The sequence below is a fragment of the Urocitellus parryii genome, chromosome 1 (assembly GCF_045843805.1).
Source record: "Urocitellus parryii isolate mUroPar1 chromosome 1, mUroPar1.hap1, whole genome shotgun sequence".
Lineage (NCBI taxonomy): Eukaryota > Metazoa > Chordata > Mammalia > Rodentia > Sciuridae > Urocitellus > Urocitellus parryii.
Window position 1 is genome coordinate 120876010 of NC_135531.1, and position 22729 is coordinate 120898738.

At 41.3% G+C, this 22729-nt stretch overlaps 1 protein-coding gene across 3 annotated transcripts in view; it reads left to right on the forward strand.

Annotated features, from left to right (window-relative positions):
- The window catches only part of Sema6a (semaphorin 6A), a 124486-nt gene extending 106149 nt beyond the window's left edge, over positions 1–18337 (forward strand). For all 3 annotated transcript variants that reach the window (XM_026402208.2, XM_026402210.2, XM_077801262.1), the window contains one exon: positions 15015–18337. In XM_026402208.2, the coding sequence (XP_026257993.2) occupies positions 15015–16213 (1199 nt within the window). In that variant the 3' untranslated portion in view covers positions 16214–18337. The remainder of the gene's footprint in view (positions 1–15014) is intronic.
- The last annotated feature ends 4392 nt before the right edge of the window (positions 18338–22729 follow it).

Consider the following 22729-nt stretch of genomic DNA (forward strand, 5'->3'; position numbering starts at 1 on the left):
AAAAAGGGCTAGGAATGTAGCTTAGTAGTAGAATACCTCTGGATTCAATCCCCAGTACCAAAAAAAAAAAAAAAAGGCAACAGCTGAGCATAGTGGTACATGTCTATAATCCCAGAGATTTGGGAGGCTGAGGCAGCAGATCACAAGTTGAGGCTAGCCTCAACAATGTAGCAAGACCTTATCTCAAAATTAAGAAGGGGTGGGGATGTAACTCAGTGGTAAAGTACCCCTGGGTTCAATCCCCTGTATCCTACCCGCAACACACACACAAAGAACTACTATCAAGAACTTTGCTTCTGACAGTGGATAACCCCAAATCCTCTGTTGGTTGGGCACTGCAAAGCCAAGCATATGCATGCATCAGTCTGAGTGTTGAGATTACTTCATCTTGTGCTCTTCTGATTCCTTTTCAACCCTCCGAGCTTTATGATTGGGTATGGGAAGTTTGGTCAAGTAGGAATTTAAAGAAAAATGGATTTAGGCTAAAAAGAAATTAGCCACTCTAGGCTTGTTAAGCATCTGGCAAATTTTTTTTCTCCATTCCCATAGTGAGCACCCTAGTGTAGACTGTAGCTAGTAATTACTTAAATTGCAGAAGCTTACCTGCAGCATCTCTGCATCCCAGATACTTTTCTGGTATCCATAAGGACTCTAGTACTATAGTTTTCCCCTGACTTGACATACCTTACTCTTTGCCCTTCTTTCCCTTTTCTACCATTCACTCTTTACCTATGCTGAATTCCAAACACTCGGAGCAATCTTTGTTTATGAACAGAGATCTGCTCATGAGTGCACATAGTTAATAATAGACTGGGGTCTGATTACTCTTGCATTGTAACACCCTCCAATGCCTAAAATCTACAGCATTGGGATTCTAAAGTTCCCAGTTCTCCCAATGAGAAGATAATTTCTTGGCTCCTGTCAAATCATATGTAAGTGATTTTATGTACAGAGAAATTTATTCCTGATGACAGTAATATGGAAAGGAAAATAGGCGTTCTTCTTTTTCTGACCTAAACTTGGACTGAATTTTTCCTGCCATTTCTTCAGTAACATTGCTGTAGCAAAAAATGTTTTCTGTAGCGTCTCAAGCAAAATTTATCACTCATTTTGTAGTGCAATTTCGATGTCAATGAGAAGTTTGGGGCTATCATAGAAACAGACATGGTTCCTGTCCAAGAAATATCAAACTGCCAGACAGACAAAACACAAGTAGACACAAAAGCAGAGAAAAAAAATGCTTTATGGCCACTACTGTCTTTGTGAACAGAGAGGAAACATACACGACAGACTTTAGAAAAAGATACTGGACAACTAAAGGCAACTTGGCAGGACAGAGCAAGGACACGACCTTCTGAAACCATTTTTCAGCTCCTTTGGTCTTTTCCTTCAGTACCAATATTATAGCAATAATATATCTCTACGCAGAGAAGGCAAGGAAAATGAGGGATGTTGGGTGCAGGATTCATGTTTAAAATTTTGCAGGAATGCTGGCCAACTCTGACTTTATTTTTAAAAATAGGTCAAGCTTTACTTCAAAAAAAAAAAAACACTAGGCTCACACTGATTTGCATAGCTTTTACTAGTGAGGCATAGTATGGCAGCCATTCTTTTAGATTTAAGGTAGAGCAAGACAGTCTTCAGGAGACTTTAGAGAAAGAGTTCAGTCTTATGGGGAGTCCTCTGAAAGGGTAAGGTCTCTTACTTCCATTGAACAATTGGAAAATAATTAAATCAGGGAGAAAAGAAACATGCATGGTCAGAGGCAAGGAACACTAAGAGGAGGAATAGATGGTTGATGTTCCAAGAACCCTTTTGAATTAGAGTTCATTTGTTCGTTTTGAGGACAACAGGAAAGATATCATGCAAAATTCATAAGAAATCTGGTATACAGTGGTGCTACTGTTGTTGATAATGAAACATTAGATATTCTTAAAATTTAGTGTTAGTTTTTTTTATTTGTAAATTGTGCTATGCCGATCCTATAAAGATTCAATATTGTCTTTATAACTCAAACAATTTTAACCAACTAAATGTTTGAATGCCTATAAAGAATGTTCATGGCTGTAATCCCAGCATCTTGGGAGGCTGAGACAGGAGGATCATGAGTTCAAAGCCAGCCTCAGCAAGTTAACAAGGCCTTGAGTAAATTAGGGAGACCCTGTCTCAAAATATAGAAAAGGCTGGGGATGTGTGTCAACAGTTAAGCGCCCATGGGTTAGATCCCTGGTACCAAAATAAATAAATAAATAAATAAATGTTGTGGGAATCATTAGAAACACACTGTGGGGAAATAGAAGAGTAGGGTTGTTGCACAAAATATAATGTGCCCACTTAAATTTGAACTTCAGATGCATCTGAGTACTGTTTTTAAATATTTAGATAAAACTAAATAATTTTACTGTAAACATATCCCAAATATTGCATAGGACATACTATTCTCTGAAACATTACTGTTTATATCTGAAGTTTAATTTTAACCTAGCATCCTGTATATTTTTTTGCTCTATTAATCCCATTAAAGAGGTTGCAGGTAATTTATTCAGTGAAGCTATAGAAGACATTGTCTTTAGATGGTAGTGGCCCTTTAACTCTTGGAAATCTACAGTAACCAAATCAGAGTTTGAGTAAAAAAATAAATTATTCACATTTAATTTCAGAAAATGATCACTCAAAGTTACATATATGTTTGTACTATGATAAAGAGTAATTTAAAAGATTATCACTGAAATCAAGTTTTCAAATGACACTTTTAAGTGAGGAAAGCTCAGGAAAAAAAAAAAAATTGTTCCTGAACAGGAGCACCATTAAAAACAATTGATTTTTTAATTTTCTTTAACCTCAAGTTTTCATCAACATGCATTTTTGGTCTCATTTTCAGAAAGTACCAGAAAATAGTAGTGATCTTGATAACCCTATTCACAAGGAAAGCTGTACAGAATCCTTTCCTTTTTTTCTTCACTCTTTCAGCAGACATTCAGCAAACACGTACTAGACATAAACATGATGTTGAGTATTACAGAAGATACTGTTTTGAATTCAACATAAGCCTGCCCTCAGGTAGCTTGCAATCAGCCTAGCAAGGGAGGTGCACAGGTGGTCTTCCTAACTGGGGCAGAAAGATTCCTGAGAGAAAAGTGAAGGAGAGAAGGGAGAGCAGAGTCCTGAGGGGGTCAAGGGAGTGACTGATGGGGTTGGGTGGGACACCAAGCACTGAAGGAAAGATGGATTTCAGGAGCAGGGGAAGGGGAGGACATTCCATGGCAAATAAATTTCATGATCAAGACAAAAAGCTGTAAAAGTACAACATGAGATGATAAAGGGGAAAGTGGTATGGGGTGACCATAGTGATAAAGTACACAGAGGGCTGGAGTGGGGGCTGAGATTGAAATGGTCATCTTAGTGCCATGCTTTGGCTTTAGCTACAGGCAGAGGGGGATAGGATGATAGGTGGTGGGAAGAGGGACCCGAGGGGGGCGGGGAGGAGGAAGGAAAGGACAAAAGTAGAGAGATTGATAGATGATATATAGTAAATTGATTATGTAATTATATGAGGTTATTGATTACATATACACCATGAGTTTGGGAAGGGGAACTTTGCATCAATTTAGAATCTACAGTGTCTGTTACTACGTATGTATCCCTGACATTTTCCTGGTAGATGCTTTTTTGCCAAACTAAGAACTTTCTTCCAGGTACAGTCCCCCAAGGCAAGCTAAATTCCAAATGAGGGCGTTCTCTGTCATTTTGGTTAAAACATTGGGGTGCATGGCTTATGACAGACATTTTATTCAGGATAGATTTTGAAATTAGAGGAGGCAGAGAAAGAAATGAGAATGTAATCCAGGGTACTACCCCATATTTTTTACTATATTATTTCTTTGTCACCTCCCAGGAAAAAGAGTTTATTTGTGGTCTGTGGCTTTTCTTTAAAGGACTGAAGGAAACAGCATGGTAAACAGGTCAGGTGCTAATCCTCAAATAGACCAAGTGGCACCCCCCCCCCCCCCCGTGTGAGTGTGTGCCAGGGAGGAGGGTGAGAACCCAGAAACCCCAGAGGAAGGCTGTAATCATTCTTTCACTACTACAGGCATGGATGTAGATTTGATTTAATTAATTTTGTATCCTCTTGACAACTTGCTGAATTTATCTAAGGTCTTGATGAGATTATTGTGGAAAGGGTAGAAGGAAAAAAAAACCTTAAATGTCAGCCATGTAGAAAGCTGTTTTATCTCCTTGCCTGCCTGAATCTGAACACCAATATTTGAATTTTCTAGAGATAACCACTAAACCATTTTTTTCCCCACCTACTATCCACTTTCTCAAAAAATGGAGATCTTAAATTATGATTATGGAGACTTGAACTTTTGCTTTTAATAGCAATTAAAACCTTAGGGTATTAAAAAAAATGTAAATTCATCTTCTATGGGTGCTTCTTACCTTTAACCTACAGCTGCTCTTTGAAGCCCTATCTTTCTTGGCATGAAACTTTACCCCCACCCTTTTCCTTCAGTTTTCTTTCTTTTTTTTTTTTCCCATTCTCTCCCATCTTTTGTACAAAAACACACACAATGACAGAGTTTTCTGACAGCTTAATGGAACTTTCAAGGACTACAGGGACTAGGTTAGGCATGATCTTATTAACGGAACATCTGGAGTCATTACAGACTTCCTCTTTAATTGACTCAACTGCACTGTGTTCATCTAGATTCTGTTTTGTCCTAACAATAAAACTGTGAAGAATCAATTTATAGTTTGGATCCTGCGCAATAATAGAAAAAATAATATTAGCTTTGTCTCCGAACTTTATGATAACCTGGTTTCGTGACGTTTGTTTGTTTTAAGGTTAGAAATATGATTTTGCAAACCTCATTGTTTCATAGACAAGCTAGTCTACAGAGGGCAAAGTAGTAGAAACCAGGTAATTTCCTGAGGGTAATTTCTCTTTTCTTAACATTACTCATGAGAATGACCTCACACTCTATAGGACTTGCTCAAAATACATAATGCATGTCACTGCCCTACAGAAAAGAAGGCTGAAAAACCTGTGTTCACTTGTTGGTCCTAGAGAGATACAGGCTATACGTAAACCCTTGCAAAAATGTATGGGCTACTGAGGGGACTGAAAGGAGCCACAGGAACCTCATCGTATGTAAAAATCTTAGCAATTTAAATCTCAAAAGGCCCTGAAGTAAACTAATGAAATGTAGTTGGATATACTCAAATATACTGGGGGCACAGTAGATGGGATCCTAATCAGTGCTAGAGTCAATTATAGGCAAATGTGAAAGTCTGTCATCTTTAATATTTCTTAAGTTCTTGTAAGTCCACAGCTTGGGAACTATCTTTGTAAAGTGATCCATTTTTCATGTGGTAATATAAATTCTCCCACTCCAATTATTTTTAAATTTTATATTTTTTAAAGGATGCTTTTCTTTTCAAACAAACATCCACGTTTACTCTTACTGAAGTCAGATGCAGTGATTATGAGCTGTGTAAAAATAATGGAAGTTCAGTTTAGACCGTCATTGGCAATGCTTTATTAGGAGGGGAAATGGTGTCGAAATTTATAGGACTGCAAACTGCATTATGCCTGACCTTTTGGACATATTAAAGCATGTCATTTCCTGTCCTGTAGCTTCTTGTTATTCATAAATAATAGATAACACTGGACACAATCACCTGACATTTGTTAAGGTAATAAATATACCCTAAGTGCAGAAGGGTCTTGCACTCCAGGATTTAAAAGCACACGATGGAAATTTTATGTAACTTAAAATGTCTTATGTAATTCTACGGATTTGCACATTCAGTTCAGCTCAGCAGATCGGGAGGTGCTGAGCTCCACTGAGCACACTGTTGTGCTAAGCATTTTTATTATTGTAAAGCAGGACCTTAATGTGGGCAAATGAAACATGAGCTCAGGTCCCTCTTTTCAGTGTGGGAACATAAAGCAAAGCCTTCTTGAGTTTCCTTTCTCTTGTCCTGCCATGCAGATGTTCAGGAAGAGTTTTGGCATCCCCTGATCCATTCTCAGTGTCACTTGATGGCCATGAGTTGAGTTTTAAGGGTCTGATTTGAGGACATTGGATGTGGGTCTACGAAGGAGCTACTTTGTCCATCAGGTGGCTCCATCAGGTGTTCTGCCTCTTCTGCCCCTGGGTCCAGTCATGACCAGACAGACCTCTGTGGTTCCAAGTACTCCTGATGCTCACCGTAAACAGAGATGGAGCATCAAAAATTCCTCCCTATATCTTCATGCCCGAGTAGAGACCCCAGGCATTTTTTCATCAGCCTCCATTGCTAGCAAATTTGGTAGATTGATATTGTAGGAGTAGTACAGCATTTTAGGTCCTAAATCACACTTTTGTCAAATACCAAGGGAAAGTGTAAAGGATTTGATTGTGTTTTGAACAAAATAACAATTTTGTGTTCTTTATCAGAGCATGGCAACCTTAGTAAAGAAATTATACATGTGATCCACTGAAGACTCATGCTTTGAACATCAAGAAGATTTTGTGCATTTACTTCTTATGTATTTTACAAATCATTTTGGAAGTCTGGCTAACCACTGGCTCAGTGGTGTCTGATGTAGAATTTTAGAGCTAAACACTCAGATGTTTTCTAGAATATCATTGATGTCATTTAGGACAGTGCCTTTCAAACTTTAGTGAACATAAGAATCATCCAGAGAGCTGTTTAAACACAGCTTTCTGGGGCCAGCCCAGAGACTGTAGGCAGAAAAGTGGAGAAGGACCTAAGGACTTGTTTATAACAAGTTCCAGGTAAGACTAAGACTGAGCAGCACTAGGACTCAAGATGCTTTTCAAGTTGCTCACTAGCCAAGATTTTGTTGTATTCTTATTTACTTTTATTTGTATTTTTTCATCTTTATTTTTCTACTCTTGATTAACACAATTGAGCCCTACCAAAATAAGTGCCTTTAAATAGTCTATCTTGGATCTCACAGAAGGCAGGCAACTTGTCAGAACTTCTAAAAATCCTGTCATTGTGTTATTAATTGAACATTAACACATTTCCTGCACGAAGCCAACTGCTTTACATATTTTCATTTATTTAGCCTGTTTTATTCTTCTAACAATGCTCATCTCATAGCACTACTGGGGCTTAGAGATTGAGTGACATGCCCAAGGTCACACAGCTAATTATTTGTAAAGCCAACATGAAAATCCAGATTTTTATGACTTCATAGTTTATGTCCTTAACCAATAACACCCAGCCTCATCCTGACCCAGATCCTAAGAACTCTATTCCTAGCAAGTTTAACAGTTTCCAGAATATTAGGACAGACCTCTTTCCTCATATTTGTTTTACCTTGCTTTGTAGAGAAAAATCAAAGCACTGCAAATACTCCAAACAATGTATTATCTGAATTTCACTTTTTTTTTTTTTAAGAAGAACCACTCCCCATTGTGTAGCTTTGATGCCCTGTGAGAGAGCAAAGGAAGAAGATGGGACCAGGAAGTTGGAAAATAGAAATGCTTTGTCTAGTTTCAGAAAGCACACAGATGTTAGGTTTCCGGTCATATTTAGAAAGAAAGCCTCAGAATAGGAAAATAAACCTTGAAAATTCTGCAAAAACTTTGCCAAACTAAAACAATTCTTACCAAAAAAGAAAAGAAATGCAGGGCTTGGGTTTCTTTCATAAAAATAGAAAGGAGGTTGGTAAAGTAGAGAAGGGGACCAGCAAGAGGGGGGGAAAGGAGGTACTGGGGAACAAAACTGACCAAACTGTATTGCTGTATTGTATGCATGTATGCATGAATATGTAACAACTAATCCCACTATTATGTCTAATTATAATGACCAATAAAAATTTTTAATTTTAATTTTAAAAATTACTATAAAATAAATAAAATTTTAAAAAATAGTTTTGGCTTGTATAGGGACAATAACAATTCTAAAACAGAACCACATACCAACATTCCTGGGCATGGCTTTTAAAAATTATCCTGATGTGATCTTGGTACAGACATCAATCCATGCTCTGGGTGAGGAAGGTGTCTTCCCATTGGCAACACCAAGTCTAACAGTGGAGCTGAGGGATGTCAGTGAACAGAGCACAGAGGGGGAAATGAAGCTGTTTCTTCTTCTTCTTCTTTTTTTTTTTAAAAGTGAAGTTCAATGAGTTTCATGCTCACTCTCCCTTCTCTCCCTGGGATATCATCCCAACCAAAAAATGTATCAATTTCAGAGGTGATAGAAGTGGAAGTGGGGCTCATCCACAGTCAACCACTGTAAGCATTATTTCAATATGTGAGCTTTAAAATTGCTTCTGAACTGAGGATATTAAATGGCCAGGAAGCTGCCTCTACTTTGGCATGGACACTAGCCTTATACCATGCCCCTCCCGGTACCTAATCTTCAGCTGCCAGGAAAACCAAAAAGAAATAAAAAATAAGAGGAAAAGGAAAGTTTGAGTTATAAACTCTAAGCCCATTTCCATGGCTGCTGGCGGTTCAGTTTATTCCTAAGCCATCTGGTTCCCATTATGCCGTAAGACAAGAAGACTCCCTTGAAGGCTGCTTCCTGCCGAGATAACCACAGAGTGCTCCCATTTCGCTTTCCGTGTGGTCATCTCGATTGGCTAGGGTGTGGTGTGGAGAATAAATTGTCTCCAGTTGGGGTTTTTCCCTATTTGTTTTCTTCTCTCCTTAATGGGGCTCACAGTGGGCCCTGTGTGGTTAGCCTGGTGATGTTTGGCTCCTGATTAGTTCATTCATTCTGATCGCCTTGCAGGATTGTGAGTCTGGCATTTCTTTGCAATAAGATTTTCAAACAAGAAAAATTGGGTTGTTAGATTCCATTCACCCAACTTGTTATGAGGATTTCAAGGAAATTGCAGGCTTGTCTTACTATAAAGCAGAATCAAGAGTCTATTTTAGGGGATCCTACTCTGGGGGCTTTTCTTGGTGATTTGCCATCTTTCTTAGCTCTCAGACCCAACACAAACCCTCTCTGCTCAGTGATGGAGGAAACGTCCATCCTCCTTTTTTGCCTTTGCATATTTCTCTAAAGGACACAGAGAGGCTTTGTTGTCTTTGTGGTCACCGGGTCCGCTTTACACAGATGCCTATTAATCACTTCACTATGGAGACAGACACATCCATCATATCACAGCAGCTCAGAAACAGGCAGCCCAGTAAGCAAGGGTGAGAGGGGAAAGTGCACACTTAACCATTTCGGGTTACTGGCTGCCTGGGTTGTACACATTTAGAGAGGTAATTGGGGTGGGGATGGGGAGGGCTAATTCTTGGTATTTAGCTTAGTAGGTGCAATTGAGTGTACATGTTTGTCTGATTTACTTCATAATTTGATATGACAATTATCTTCCAGATATCTGGGTAAGGTGCAAGGGATAAGTATACTTGAAGAATGAGTTTTAATTTTAAAAACACTAAGAAAAATAAAATGTTTTTGATGCAAAGATATTGCTTCTGAAACCAGTACAGATCAATTAGCTCAGAACTTTCCTTCCAAAACTCACAGGTCTTCAAACATCTTTTTTGGTCATTTGAGGCTGCTCATGGCCTTTTTCCAAATGTTGCTTGTAGCTCTTGTTTTTCATATCTTTTCTCTATATGTACTCATTCATTCACGCATTTATTTACTATTGGTTTAACAGATATTTACTGAGCGCCTTTATGTCTGGGAATTCAGTGGTGAATGCCTCCCTTTTAGAGCAGACAAGGTGAGAAAAACAAACATAAAAGCAATATCCTAGGAGTGATGATTTAGGATAGAGGAAGAACAGAGCTCTGGGGACACTTGTAGAACAAAGAGCTCACCTGGTCTGAGGAGTGGAAGAAGGTTGCTGCATTGAAGTAGAGATAATGAAGGATGAGGTTGCATGTGTGGGATGGTGGGGGTGGGATATTTCAAGCAGGGGGACAACCTGTGAGAAAGCCCAGAAGCAAGGAACAGTCCAGCAGGGTGGTTCATGCCTAGGGCATAAGGGACCAGAAGGAAATGAGACCATTGACTATTACTGAATACAGTTTTCCCTTTCCTTCTCTCCACCTCTTGATTTTTGTTGCATTTCATTCCAGCTGAAATCCTGTGCATCTTTAAGGCACAGTACAAATACCATCTTGTTGTTTGGGCCTGCAAGGCAGGGTCTTTCATAAGCTTTTCACTGTGTTGGCCTCTGAGAGTTTCAGTCTATCTCACTAAGGCCTCCCTGCAGTATCTGAAAACTCTCACCTCAGAGGGGGAAAAAAAGAAAAGAAAAAGTGGAAATTCTATTCTTTCTCAGTTCTGCCAATTTAAGGCATGATTTCAGAGAAATCTCTAAGCCATTGTATGCCTTGCTTCCTGCAATAGGAAGGTGGAAAGAATAACCATTTAGCACCCCATGACTGGTGAGAAATAGCTAGTGGTTAATGAATCAATGCAAAGGATGTTTCAGATACTGTTTTCATTACTAATGCCCCATTTTCAGTTGGTGAGAGCAGAAGGCCTGGGCTTGGTAAAGAAAGGCATATCAATACTCCAGAGTGAAGAAGCCTACCTGTGTTCCCTCTGCAGTGTGGGGAAGCCTAGGCAGGGGAGCATACCTCCCTAAAAAAGGCTTTCCACTTCCCCAGGACTTCCATTCAAGATCTGAAGGGCTGGATGCTCACCCTAGCTCCAGCCTGTTGCCCTTTGCAGAGATGCATTTATTCTGAGTTATTCAATTCCACTGGAGCTCTCAGTTGTCACAAATAACCCATTTACCCTCGTTGGCTCTTTTGGAATTATCCCAGAGCCAATTTCTTTTTATTTTCAAAATTGTTTCTCTCCTCGTTTTGAACAAACACTGAGCACCTTTATAGATTTCATTTGATTTGTCTGATAGATGCTGCTATTAAAATTCTGTTATGATTAGAGATATAATTCTTTGCTGTGACTTCAAAAGCAAGGTTATAGTCACTCCTAAGATGACCTACAAGTTTAGAGGTACATTTTAAAATATCTCTGTGTATTAAAAATCACGTGCTCAGCAGTCATGGATTTAGCTATACTACCCTGAGCCATGAGGGTGGTCAGGTTATAAATGCAAATAATACATGGTCCCTGTCCTGGAGGAGCTGACTATAGGATTATTACTGCACTAGGAGTATACAATCCCTTTGTTTTGTTTGACATTTCCCTGTTTTGTTTTCAATTATTTCCAAATTCAAGACCTATAGACAGTTCAGAAAGAGAGGTATTTCTTTATGTCATTTTCTCAACATTTCCTCTCATCTCCTTGACCACATTTGAATAGCACCAGGTTTGAAGCAGAGAAGAACACATCTGCCTCTTTCCCCTGGGAGATCGATAGCTAATGGCATCAACTGGAGCAGCTGTGACTATATCCTCCTGAAGCCCTCTATGAGCCTCTCACCTACCACTTATCTTGTGGCTTCTTTTGACCTTTAGATTTTCCCAGCAAACTACAGCATTTAAGCTTTTTCCTATTCTTTATTTGATTCTTCTAACACTCAGTAAGACAGTAAGATTGTGTTAACCCCACATCATAGATGAAAAAAACTGAGGCCCAGAGATGTTAAGTCTCTTGCCAAAAGGTCACCCAGCCTATAGATGGGCCCAAGACTCCAGGCCCTTTGAGATATTCTCTAGTGTTGTTTGTTTCATCCCAGATGACCCTTTAGTTGAGATTGCTGTGTTCCATCCTTCATGATGCTCAGGCCACAAAATTGTGTTTGCAATGCTAGGGATCAAACCCACGACCTTGTGCACATTAGGCAAGTGCTCTACCCCTGAACTACATCCCAGGACCACAAAGTTGATTTGATCATTTGCATGAATGCTCCTAGCCCTTTTCTTGATACAAGCAGAAAGCTTTGTTTGGAAAGGCATTTCCAAAAATAACCCTTAACCTTATCTTCAACTGCACTTTCAATTTAATCTCTGATCTGTTTCTAATTTGGGGTGGGGTTTCTGAATTTGCCCAAGCAGATGCTTTTAAGTCTGAAAGATGAAATAAGTCATAATGGTTTTTAAGGGCACTATTTACATAACAAAATGAGATCGTCTCCTCAAAGGTCAGATCTTGCTTGACTTGTTAACAACTGCCCACCCCCAAAAAAGAACCTGAACTCAAGTGTCATCCATTAAAAAAAAAAAAAAAAGTCTTTCTCAGTGAAAGAGCAAGTAGATTCCATGAGTCTGAGCTAATGATCTTCAGACACAAAAAAAAGAGTTAAAAGTAAGGTTAGGAAGCAATGTATAAATTTGAAAATTGTGTAGTTTTCCCAATGAAATAAATGAATAGTTCTAACCTTATTACTGTGCAAAAGGCTTGCACTGCTCACTCCCATGCCGGAAGCCAGTCCATCAGCAAGACTGTGTTTAGACGCCAGAACTTTATTATATGACAAGCTAACCATTGGAAGACGTAGAACATTCTCATGTTAAAGTCCATCTTGACAGAGGTGGAGGTTTGTGGCCAAATTAAGTACAACTGATCCTAATCACCTAGTCTGGGGATGTTTTTGTTCTGCAGATTTCAAAAATAAAGATCATTATTTCCTCAGGCTATTCTTATTCCAATGATTATATTAGGAACCCACATACCATTCCTAACATATTATACCATGGACAGGTTAGAGTCCTCTTGAAACTCTTGATAATGAAAGAAAACACATTTCTTCCCATGATTGAGGGAGGCTAGGAACAAGTAAGGTTAAACAGGAGTCAAGGCTGGACTTTAACCTTACTTTTTCCATGTTCCTCTTAAACTAAGAGGTCAATTCAAACTGTACACTGTTAAAGCCCATTGTCAATTGCTTCCTATTAAACTACACAGTCCCCTATCCCCTAAATATGATCGCCTGAAGGGGCTCCATGAATGCCTATTACCAAAAAATTTTACTTACTACCCACTACCAATGTGGGTACTTAGCTAGCCTATGTTAGACCCCACTGAAATCACCAAGTCAATGAGGAAAATTAAGCCCATTTTGTTCACAGGTGTACATTTTTGTGCAATTATGTGTAGGTGGTTAAGAACCATGTTCAATAGAACCCTATACACAATCAGAATGAAAGGAAAATCTGTTGCTATTTTAGCATAACAACAAGGAAATGCAAATTTTATGAAGAAATTTTTCATTAGCACATTCTCTTGCTTGACTAGGTATTAAAACATATTTGAATGCAAGGTGCTTCATTGTTTGGGGAACTCCACACATAAAAGGTGTGAGTTAGAGCCAATCATTTTTTGCTTCTCTGATTCCACCCCTTAAAATCACATGAAGATAAATCTGAAAGATTTGGCAAGTGTCACATTTAGAATTTTTTCAATATCTTCCCTTCTTAAACTCTTTCTTAGGGCAGCTGCCCTTCATCTCCCTCATCTCCAAGGGTATTTGTTTAATCACAGAATCCTTTTTCTTAAGAGAGATTTGCTGCTTCTATTGATTCCCACCTGAGGTCACAATCCTTTGTCACAGGACAGTCATTTCCACAGCAACCACATGTGATGTCACAAGTGAGGGCAAGGGGAGAAGGTTCTCTGGAAAGAAAGGAGTGTCATCTTCACGCAGGAGGCTTCAGAGTTTTGAAACCATCACACAGTTATCAAAATACTTGAGCAAGAAATCACCCCTCACCCCCACTTGGCCATCTGACAAAGCTGCATTTCTTCAAGGTCTCAACTTTCACACACACACACACACACACACAAAAAAAAAAAAAAAAAAAACATTTCAGCTGAAGTTTAAGGGTTGTATGTTGTGGGTTTGGAAAGGGGTAGAGATTTTTATTTCATTTCATTCTAATTCTGTGCCACTGATACCTGCCAGTAAAATGCATTAAACATATTCCAGAAAGACTTGATTTAGTAGATGAAAAATGTGTCTCCAGAGACCAGAGAAGGTACATTTTCTGTCTTGCTCTCGTTTCCATAATAGGAACAATGTTTACATTTCCTCAGCCCATGCAGTGCCTGTAATGTATTCATGTTCTTTTCCTCTCCAGAGGCAGGAATTGAGGTATTTGAGATTTTATTTTTTTTAGCTACTGCATCAAGCACTTGAGATCTGACAATTGTGATGTGTATTCTCATGTGGTATTAAAAAAAAATAAAAGCTTCGGGTGTTTGCATTTGATTAGAGTTGCTCAGCTTGGTGGCTGATTAAGCAGGAACAGGGAAAGCAACTTCCTTCAGAAACATAGCATCTTGGTTAATGTAGTGTAAGAGCATAGACGGGTGTAGTCACATAATTTTTATTAAATTGAAGAGATAACTCTGCCGAAGAATCTCATGGTGACAGCAAACCCTAAGCATAATAATGGGACCTGACACTTCTCAAATCCACTACAAGGCCCCAACTGCTTTTTTTTTTTCTAAATATTCTTTCATTTCCAGCGAGGAGAGTGCTTCATTCAAACATTCAGCGTATTTATCTGAAATTGAGAGTGGATTTTTTTTAATGCAAAATAAGCATAAACATTGTAATCTATTAGCTTTAGCTCTTTTCTTTCACTGTAAATGACATACACCCTCTACCCTCTAGTTGCTTGAAAAGCAAATATAGTTTGCTCCAGATAGAGGCCTTGGTGCAAGGAGGCAGTCATGAGAAAACTGGACGCTGGCATTGTTCTGAGACTTGTTCATTTAATATGCATCCCTCTTCCTCCAGACTCAAAATATCTCAGTTATCCTAATTCTATAGGGGAAGACTGATAAGAGATGAAAAGGGAGAGACATAAGTAAATTCTGAAAGCCCAAACTATGTCATGTTCTAATTAGAAGAAGAATGTACTGGAGAGAATAAAAAACACAAAGAAGGCAACAAATGAAGTTGATTTGCACACTTCACAATGTGTGTGTGTGTGTGGGGGGGTTAATTGATGAATGTCTGGCAAGCTGTACCCTGAAGACAAGTTATGCAGAGGTGCCGCTGTCACTTATTACTGTTATCAATTAACAGGGTGAGTGCCAAGCAACGGTAAGCCTCGCCTGTGTTTTCGTTTCTTAACACCATGTGTGATGTCTATTGCAGGAGTGATTCGGGAAAGTTACCTCAAAGGCCATGATCAGCTCGTTCCTGTCACCCTCTTGGCCATTGCAGTCATTCTGGCTTTTGTCATGGGGGCCGTCTTCTCTGGCATCATCGTGTACTGTGTCTGTGATCACCGGCGCAAGGATGTGGCTGTGGTGCAGCGCAAGGAGAAGGAGCTCGCTCACTCACGCAGGGGATCCATGAGCAGTGTCACCAAGCTCAGTGGCCTCTTTGGGGACACCCAGTCCAAAGACCCCAAACCAGAGGCCATCCTCACGCCGCTCATGCACAACGGCAAGCTTGCCACTCCCAGCAACACCGCCAAGATGCTCATTAAGGCTGACCAGCACCACTTGGACCTTACGGCCTTGCCCACCCCAGAGTCTACCCCAACACTGCAGCAGAAGCGGAAGCCCAGCCGTGGCAGCAGGGAGTGGGAGAGGAACCAGAACCTCATCAATGCCTGCACAAAGGACATGCCCCCTATGGGCTCCCCTGTGATTCCCACGGACCTGCCCCTCCGGGCCTCCCCCAGCCACATCCCCAGCGTGGTGGTCCTGCCCATCACACAGCAGGGCTACCAGCATGAGTACGTGGACCAGCCCAAACTGAGTGAGGTGGCCCACATGGCACTGGAGGACCAGGCCGCCACCCTGGAGTACAAGACCATCAAAGATCATCTCAGCAGCAAGAGTCCCAACCATGGGGTGAGCCTCGTGGAGGACCCAGACAGCCTGCCCCCCAAGGTCCCACAGCGCGAGGCCTCCCTGGGCCCTCCGGGAGGCTCCCTGTCCCAGAACGGCCTGAGCAAGCGACTGGAAATGCACCACTCCTCTTCCTACGGGGTTGACTATAAAAGGAGCTACCCCACGAACTCGCTCACGAGAAGCCACCAGGCCACCACTCTTAAAAGAAACAATACTAACTCCTCCAATTCCTCTCACCTCTCCAGAAACCAGAGCTTTGGCAGGGGAGATAACCCGCCTCCTGCCCCACAGAGGGTGGACTCTATCCAGGTGCACAGCTCCCAGGCATCGGGCCAGGCCGTGACTGTTTCGAGGCAGCCCAGCCTCAACACCTACAATTCACTAACGAGGTCGGGGCTGAAGCGTACTCCCTCGCTAAAGCCAGACGTACCTCCCAAACCCTCCTTTGCTCCCCTTTCCACATCCATGAAGCCCAATGATGCGTGTACATAATCCAGGGGGAGGGGGTCAGGAGTCGAACCAGCAGGCAAGGCGAGCGCCCGCTCAGCTCAGCAAGGTTCTCAACTGCCTGGAGTATCCACCAGACCAAGATGGCCCACGGCAGAACTGAGGACGCTAGCTGGGTCCTCCTCTGGGACGCAGGGGTACTCTCAATCGGGCCATGTGGTTTGGTGAAGGTTCGCAACAGTGGGACTCACCTCCATTCTCTTCCTTCACCCTCCCGCACACCCTACAGCAGGTTGGACCCACAAAAGACTTCAGTTATCATCACAAACATGAGCCAAAAGCACATACCCACCCACCCCCCCATGCACACATGCACATGCACACAACAACACACACAGACACACACACACACACACACAGTTGAACAGCAGCCACAACATGGTGTCCATGACTGCACGGGACGTTGCCAAACTGGGCTAGCGTTCCAAACTGCAAAAACACAAATACATTTTTTTAAAAATCATGAAAATTAAAAAAATATATATATAAAGAATTCATTGATAATTCTAACTCAGACTTTAACAATGGCAGAAGTTTACTATGCGCAGATACTGTGAAATGCCCACCAGTGTTACAGCTTTTCTGTTATAGCGGATAAATGCCATGTTGGGCAACTATGTCATAGATTTCTGCTCCTCTCTTTTAATGAAATAACGTGACCGTTAACGCAAGTAACTCTTTATTTATTGTTCTACTCTTTTTTTTTTTTTCTTAAGGAAAGGACTCTTCCATATATCATCCTATGAACAGCTCTTCTGAAGCCCACAGAAAGTTAAAACTATTTAACGTGAAATCCATTAACTGGAATAATTGAGTTTCTTTATTTTTACAATAAATTCACTGAGTAAATAAGTTGGAGCTGGAATTCTGAGCTTTGTGTTTGGACTGTCTGGTCTGTAGCTAAAGGAAAGCATTAAGAGGGGAATATTTATTTAAGTCTACCAGTTAATTTGATGGTCAGGTCTCTGGCCATAACATGCAAAAAAAAAAAAATCCATTAGTTTCATAGTCCTTCCAGATCCTAACTTCTGAAGCAACCAGGAGAGAAACTTCTAGAATGGCACATCATGTCCCATTACTGCCGAAGTGGCTCTTGTCAGTGGTCCCCACTTTCTGCGAAGGCACCAGCTTGAGATCTACCATCTCATTTCACCTTGCATGTGAGACAGCAAAGCGAAATCCACAATCAGTGTGAACTAATTAAAATGCTGGCTGCTACCTTGCATAAGTTAATGGTTTGATCACACGGGTTTTTCGTGGGGTTACATCTGTGAATAGCCTGTTTTCCACATGTAAATTTGTGCCTTACACCCTGAGTTGTGTACACCTGTAAACTGTCATATGATCAATTTTTTCTTCCTTTTGAAATAAATGCAGATATTTATTTAACCCTCCCCACGACCCCCACTCCAGCCCTCTGGGGGATTGGAGTCAAGCAGATGGAAGAAGAACACAGCGGCAAAAGTCGTAAAGACACCGCAGCCTGGGAGCGCTGGGTGGCACACACCCTCTGATTCACACTGCCTTCTAGTCGTGCCAACTCGAACCACCCTTTGGCTGTGCTGCCGAGCGTGGACCCCAGTGTCGTGGGTGGCAAATCCCAGAGCCCCTGCTTCCCTTATATTCTCAGATCATTTCAATATGGTGACATCCTCATTAGGCAGCAGAAAAGGGGCTAACGTCTCAGTCCTCATTCTGCTGTGTCCACTGGCTGGAGAATACACTGTGTGCCATTGGGCAGGCACCCGGGAGGAGTCTCCAAGCTGTGCTGCACGTACACAGCACACAAAGCAACGATGTGGAAATAGATGCAGGCAGGCTGGTCCCTGCTGTGATTAAAGAGTAACTTGAAGTATGAGGCCAACCACAATGGATGCTGCAAACACATTGACTGGGGCAAAGTATTTTCAGTTATTTTTAAATTTCTTTATCATTTTGTTATTGTTTCTAGGAGGTTGGGAGGGGATGGCCTGTGTGTCTCTCCCCATGGTTTTCATTTCGTTCAAGCACACAGAAGAGACTTCTGTTTACTCTATCATGAACAAAAGAATTGTCAACATACTGTAAACCGTAAGCATTGTTGTCAGTTGTTAGTGTTTTTGTTTGTTTTTTTTTTTAAAAAAAAAAACGTTAAACAGTATATTTGGTGGTCTTCTTGTCCCTTTTAATTTCTAGTTTGATCTTCTGGGTTTAGTTTTGTCTTTGAAAATTTTTTAAGAAACTTGCAGAGAAAGACTGAGTTGGTTAGGGGAACGCGGTGGCTCCACAGTCAGATCTGAGTGTCGCTGCGGGTGCGAGCACAGCCCTTGGCTCCCAGAGTTCCTCCAGGTTTGGTTGTTTGTTTGGGGTCGGTTGTAGCTATTGTTTTGTTTTGTTTTTTAGTGGAGTCCTTGTTCACATTCTGTGAACTCTGTACCCTGAACCCATGATTTCTGGAAGACTTGCCTGGAAATCAAGATACTGTTTTCTCCCTTTTCTTCAAAAAATGCAGAAGTTAGGGAGGTGATGGGTGTGTGTCACCCTGCTACCTTCACCCTCGTGCTTGACTCCCAAGAGTATTGACAGTGTCGTGCCCACCACTCGTCGACTTGAGCACCACCGAATGCCGGTGTCTGCGGGCATCATTGTCTCCGCTGTGCTAAGGAGACCTGTGTCATAACTTACACGTCCCATATCCCTGCATCCCACCACCTGTCACTTGCGGTGTTAACCCTACTATGCCCACATGTATTGAGCTGGTCTTCTGCATTGAAGTGTTTCCCCCTTTCTTTTCCCCATTGCGTGTGGGGGGAGGGTCCATAAACCCGAGTGTGCCTTTGCTTCCCACCCTTGCTAGACACTGTAGATGCAAAAACTCAGATTTATATTTGTTGTAAAGTTGTAAAAATATTGTGATGTCACCAATTTTCCTTCCATCTCCACATCCCCTAACATCTGATTCACGACTTAATGTATGTTGTAAAAAGAAAAACAAAAAGAAAAGAAAAAAAAGGGAAAAAAAGCAAGAAAAAGGCTCTTTATTACTGAAAAGTAATAAAACCAGACTGTTCTACATTATTTTTTGCGTCTTGGGTGCTTATTTTTTTAATTTCTTAAATATATATATTTTTTATCTTTTTATAGCCGCTTTCCCCACCCTCTGCTCATTTTCGGCATGATTCTCCTCTTCCTCTATCTCTATTTAGTTTCCCCAGCATAAATAACTATGCCCTTAGACATATCTGTTTGCAATATCCACACCCTGCTCCCCCCACCCAAATTATCGATGTGTTTTCTATGCCTGCCCCCAGCCTGGAGCAGAATTTTAGCAGAAGCCACTGGTAATTAAAAGGCAGAGCACGCATTGACTCCCTCTATTCATTTTATGCGTTTTCTTTTTATGGGCTTGTTCATCATCAAACATTTATGGTAGGCTTGATAGTTTAAGAGATCAAGGCTAGGATTTTAGTATGTAGGGTCCACTAAAAATAGATCCTTGCACAGATGTGACTTCAGCCTTTTTACATATTAATAAGGTGAAGGGTGCTAGATTTTACTCCTAGTTAGCATTTCTTTCTTATAACTCAGAAGACACGGTTGGAGGTATATTGGGATGCAGTACTTGATTATTATTTTGCAGAATATGAAATGCCTGGATCAGATTTCCCCTCTTGGGTATTTTTAAAAACCGTTGTTTAAAATAAGTCCTCAGCTAAGGTATTTTACTCTTGACCTTCCAGGGTAATTTTTTTTTTTTTTTTTTAATGCTTTAGGTCAGTTTGAGTGTGAGAAGCTGCAGGTTGGGGCCTACAGTGGTCTCTTGATCTGGCCTAGCCATCTTTTCCCAAATCATTTTCCAATTGTATTTGTGAGGTATATCACTGTTCAGCACTGAATTGACTAGGTATAGTTCCTGCCTTCTCATTTACAAAGACAGACTGACATGGCCTCTGTAATTACCATTTGGATATAAGCATCAGTGTTGTTGAGGGGGCTCCCCAAAGGTTAAGGTCATGTGGAACTTTGGAGCTGGTTCTTGTGTGAGTTGTCTAGAGACCTAACCAAGGAACTGGAGAGATCTAGTGCAAAAACACCAAGTGTGCTGCTTAGAAACAAAACTCAGAGGTCTCACACGGGGCCTGTGAGATCTTAGTAGGGTGCAGCCACTGAGGGGGATAGGGAAGGCAGGAGTAGCCTGGTCCTCACATGTGGGGTTTGAGCTGCTGGGCACTGGAGCACTGCCCTGCTGTGAGTGTGTGAAGCAGCAAGCACATGTGTCAGTGCCTTAGAAATCTACCTGGCAGTAATGTGGATAATGGATTGATCCGGGGAGAGGCTGCAGGCAGGCTGGGCATTGTGCCAGATGACATGCCAAGTTGGTAGGAACAACACAAGTGGAAAGCCCACATCCAATTTCAGATTCTCTAGGAAACACACTGAATCAGCTCAGTGATTGTCTCTTCTTTTGCCAGATAGAAAAGTTTCCCTCTCCTTCTATGACTTACAGATTGCTCTACCCAGTTGTATCCAAGTGTCCTATGGTAGAACTCAGAGGGTGTTTAACAGCTAGTCTGACGGGAAAAGGGTGGGCGGAGCTGAGGTACACTGAGTCAGTGAAGGATTTGTCCTGATCTCCAAGCTAGTGGAGAGCAACTAAGCAGAAGACAAATTCATTGCCTCTTATCCCATGCATCCAGAGCAATACTAGCCTGATAGACTTGACTCCAGACCCACACAGTATCTCCCTCTCATCATCCTTTCTCACGGAAGCTCTCCACACACACACATTACCCTTTCCCAGCTAGATCTGCCAGAGTTCTTTATCTGAGCTGAGGGAAGAGCTGCCAGAAGCTCAGATCACAGGGATTTAAAGCAAACAGTCCCTGCCGTGCAACCTAATACTTGTCTGGGTGCCTTTTGCTGCAGTCAGCTTTGTTCTGGTTTGGTGATGAGGTGACAGAGGCTGAACAGGTGTAGCTAGTATTTTAGCTGGGGCCCCAGGGATGTCCCCATGCACACACACACACACACACACACACACACACACAAAATGCATCAGACAACTCAGATTTTTAATTGTTATCTGCTTGGTTATGTGCTTGTTAAAGGGTTGAAGATTTCTGCAGAGTGTCTTTAGACTGTTGTCCCTTAGGAGTGGCTAAAGCAATACAGACCAAGCGGGGTGCTTTATGGGTCCAGAGCTGATTTCTTGGATCGGACTGCTTCCTTGGAGAGTCATGTCAGGTAAACACAAACTGGTGTCCTTGTTCAGTATTGGGATTTGGCTAAAGCCAAAAAAGACACTCCAGATCCATGGTCCTAGGTTTTAGAGCCTGAACAAAAGTCATTAAAAAAGAAAGAAAGAAAGAAAAATCATTCAGCAAGTCAAAGTGTCAGAAAGGCACCTCCAATTTCAAACAGTGGTACATTTTGCTTGAGGGAAAGGGGTATGAGGGATTTAAAAGAACCCTTTAGTAACAAAATAACATGATTAAGAGCCTAATCCTTTTCCTGGCTCAGCATTATGACAGCTGGGTGTTTGGACTCAGTAACCCATAGAAGCCCACATCTCATGCTTGTCTTAAAACCAGGTGGTAACGTGTCTCTCGTACAGAAGTGGATGAAAGGGATCATATTTATTGATTGAGACTGCCAGACAGATGGGGATCTTCAATATTCCATTTAGAGTATTGTGTATTCTTAGCTCTGACCCCTCCCCCACCTCTGGAGATGCCTGGAGGAGGAACAGAGTTGACCTCAACAGAGGGTTAGGGCTGAACTGATGTGCATTAAATGTGGCTGGGCAGAAAAATGCACAGATGTCCCCTAGTAAATGGAAATGAAATTTGAGCAAATTAAGGGAGGCAGCAGAGTAGTGAGGGAAAGAAGGTCTCCATTCCACTCTGCAAACACATTCACACACACATTTGCACACACAAATACCATAACTTTTTTTTTTCTCTTGGTGCCTCATACCAAACATGTCACAAAGGTCAGAACCCATGTCTGCTGAAGGTGGTTCCTTTTAGAAGCACTGTCACCCTTTTCCTGATGAAACATGGGTCCCACCTATTCATTTTCTGGTCAAAAGTGAATTGTGACCAGAAATGGAAACCAAGGCATTTGCAGAGGAGCCTGGATCTTACAGCCCATTGATGCTGGCTGAGGTGGCTAACAACTTTCTTATTCTTTCCAATCACCCTCAGATAGAAGGATCTCTTGAGAATCATTAACACCGTCCCCAGCCAAGTCATTGGACCTGCTAATAGGCTGTAATAATGGTCCAAATAAAGGGAAGCTAATGAAAGAGAAAAGTAGACCATGAAATCAGAAGGATTTTCTTCACTGATGGTTTTCAGAAAGCAAAAAAAAAAAAAAAGAAGGTGACATTGAATGTTAGACCAAATGCCAGGATCCTAACACTAAAGAAATTCAGACAGGATTCCCAAGGGTTTCTGGAATGAGGAACATAATGAAAAATCAATCTGGGATCCATTCTTTGCTTCTTGGAAATCATGACAA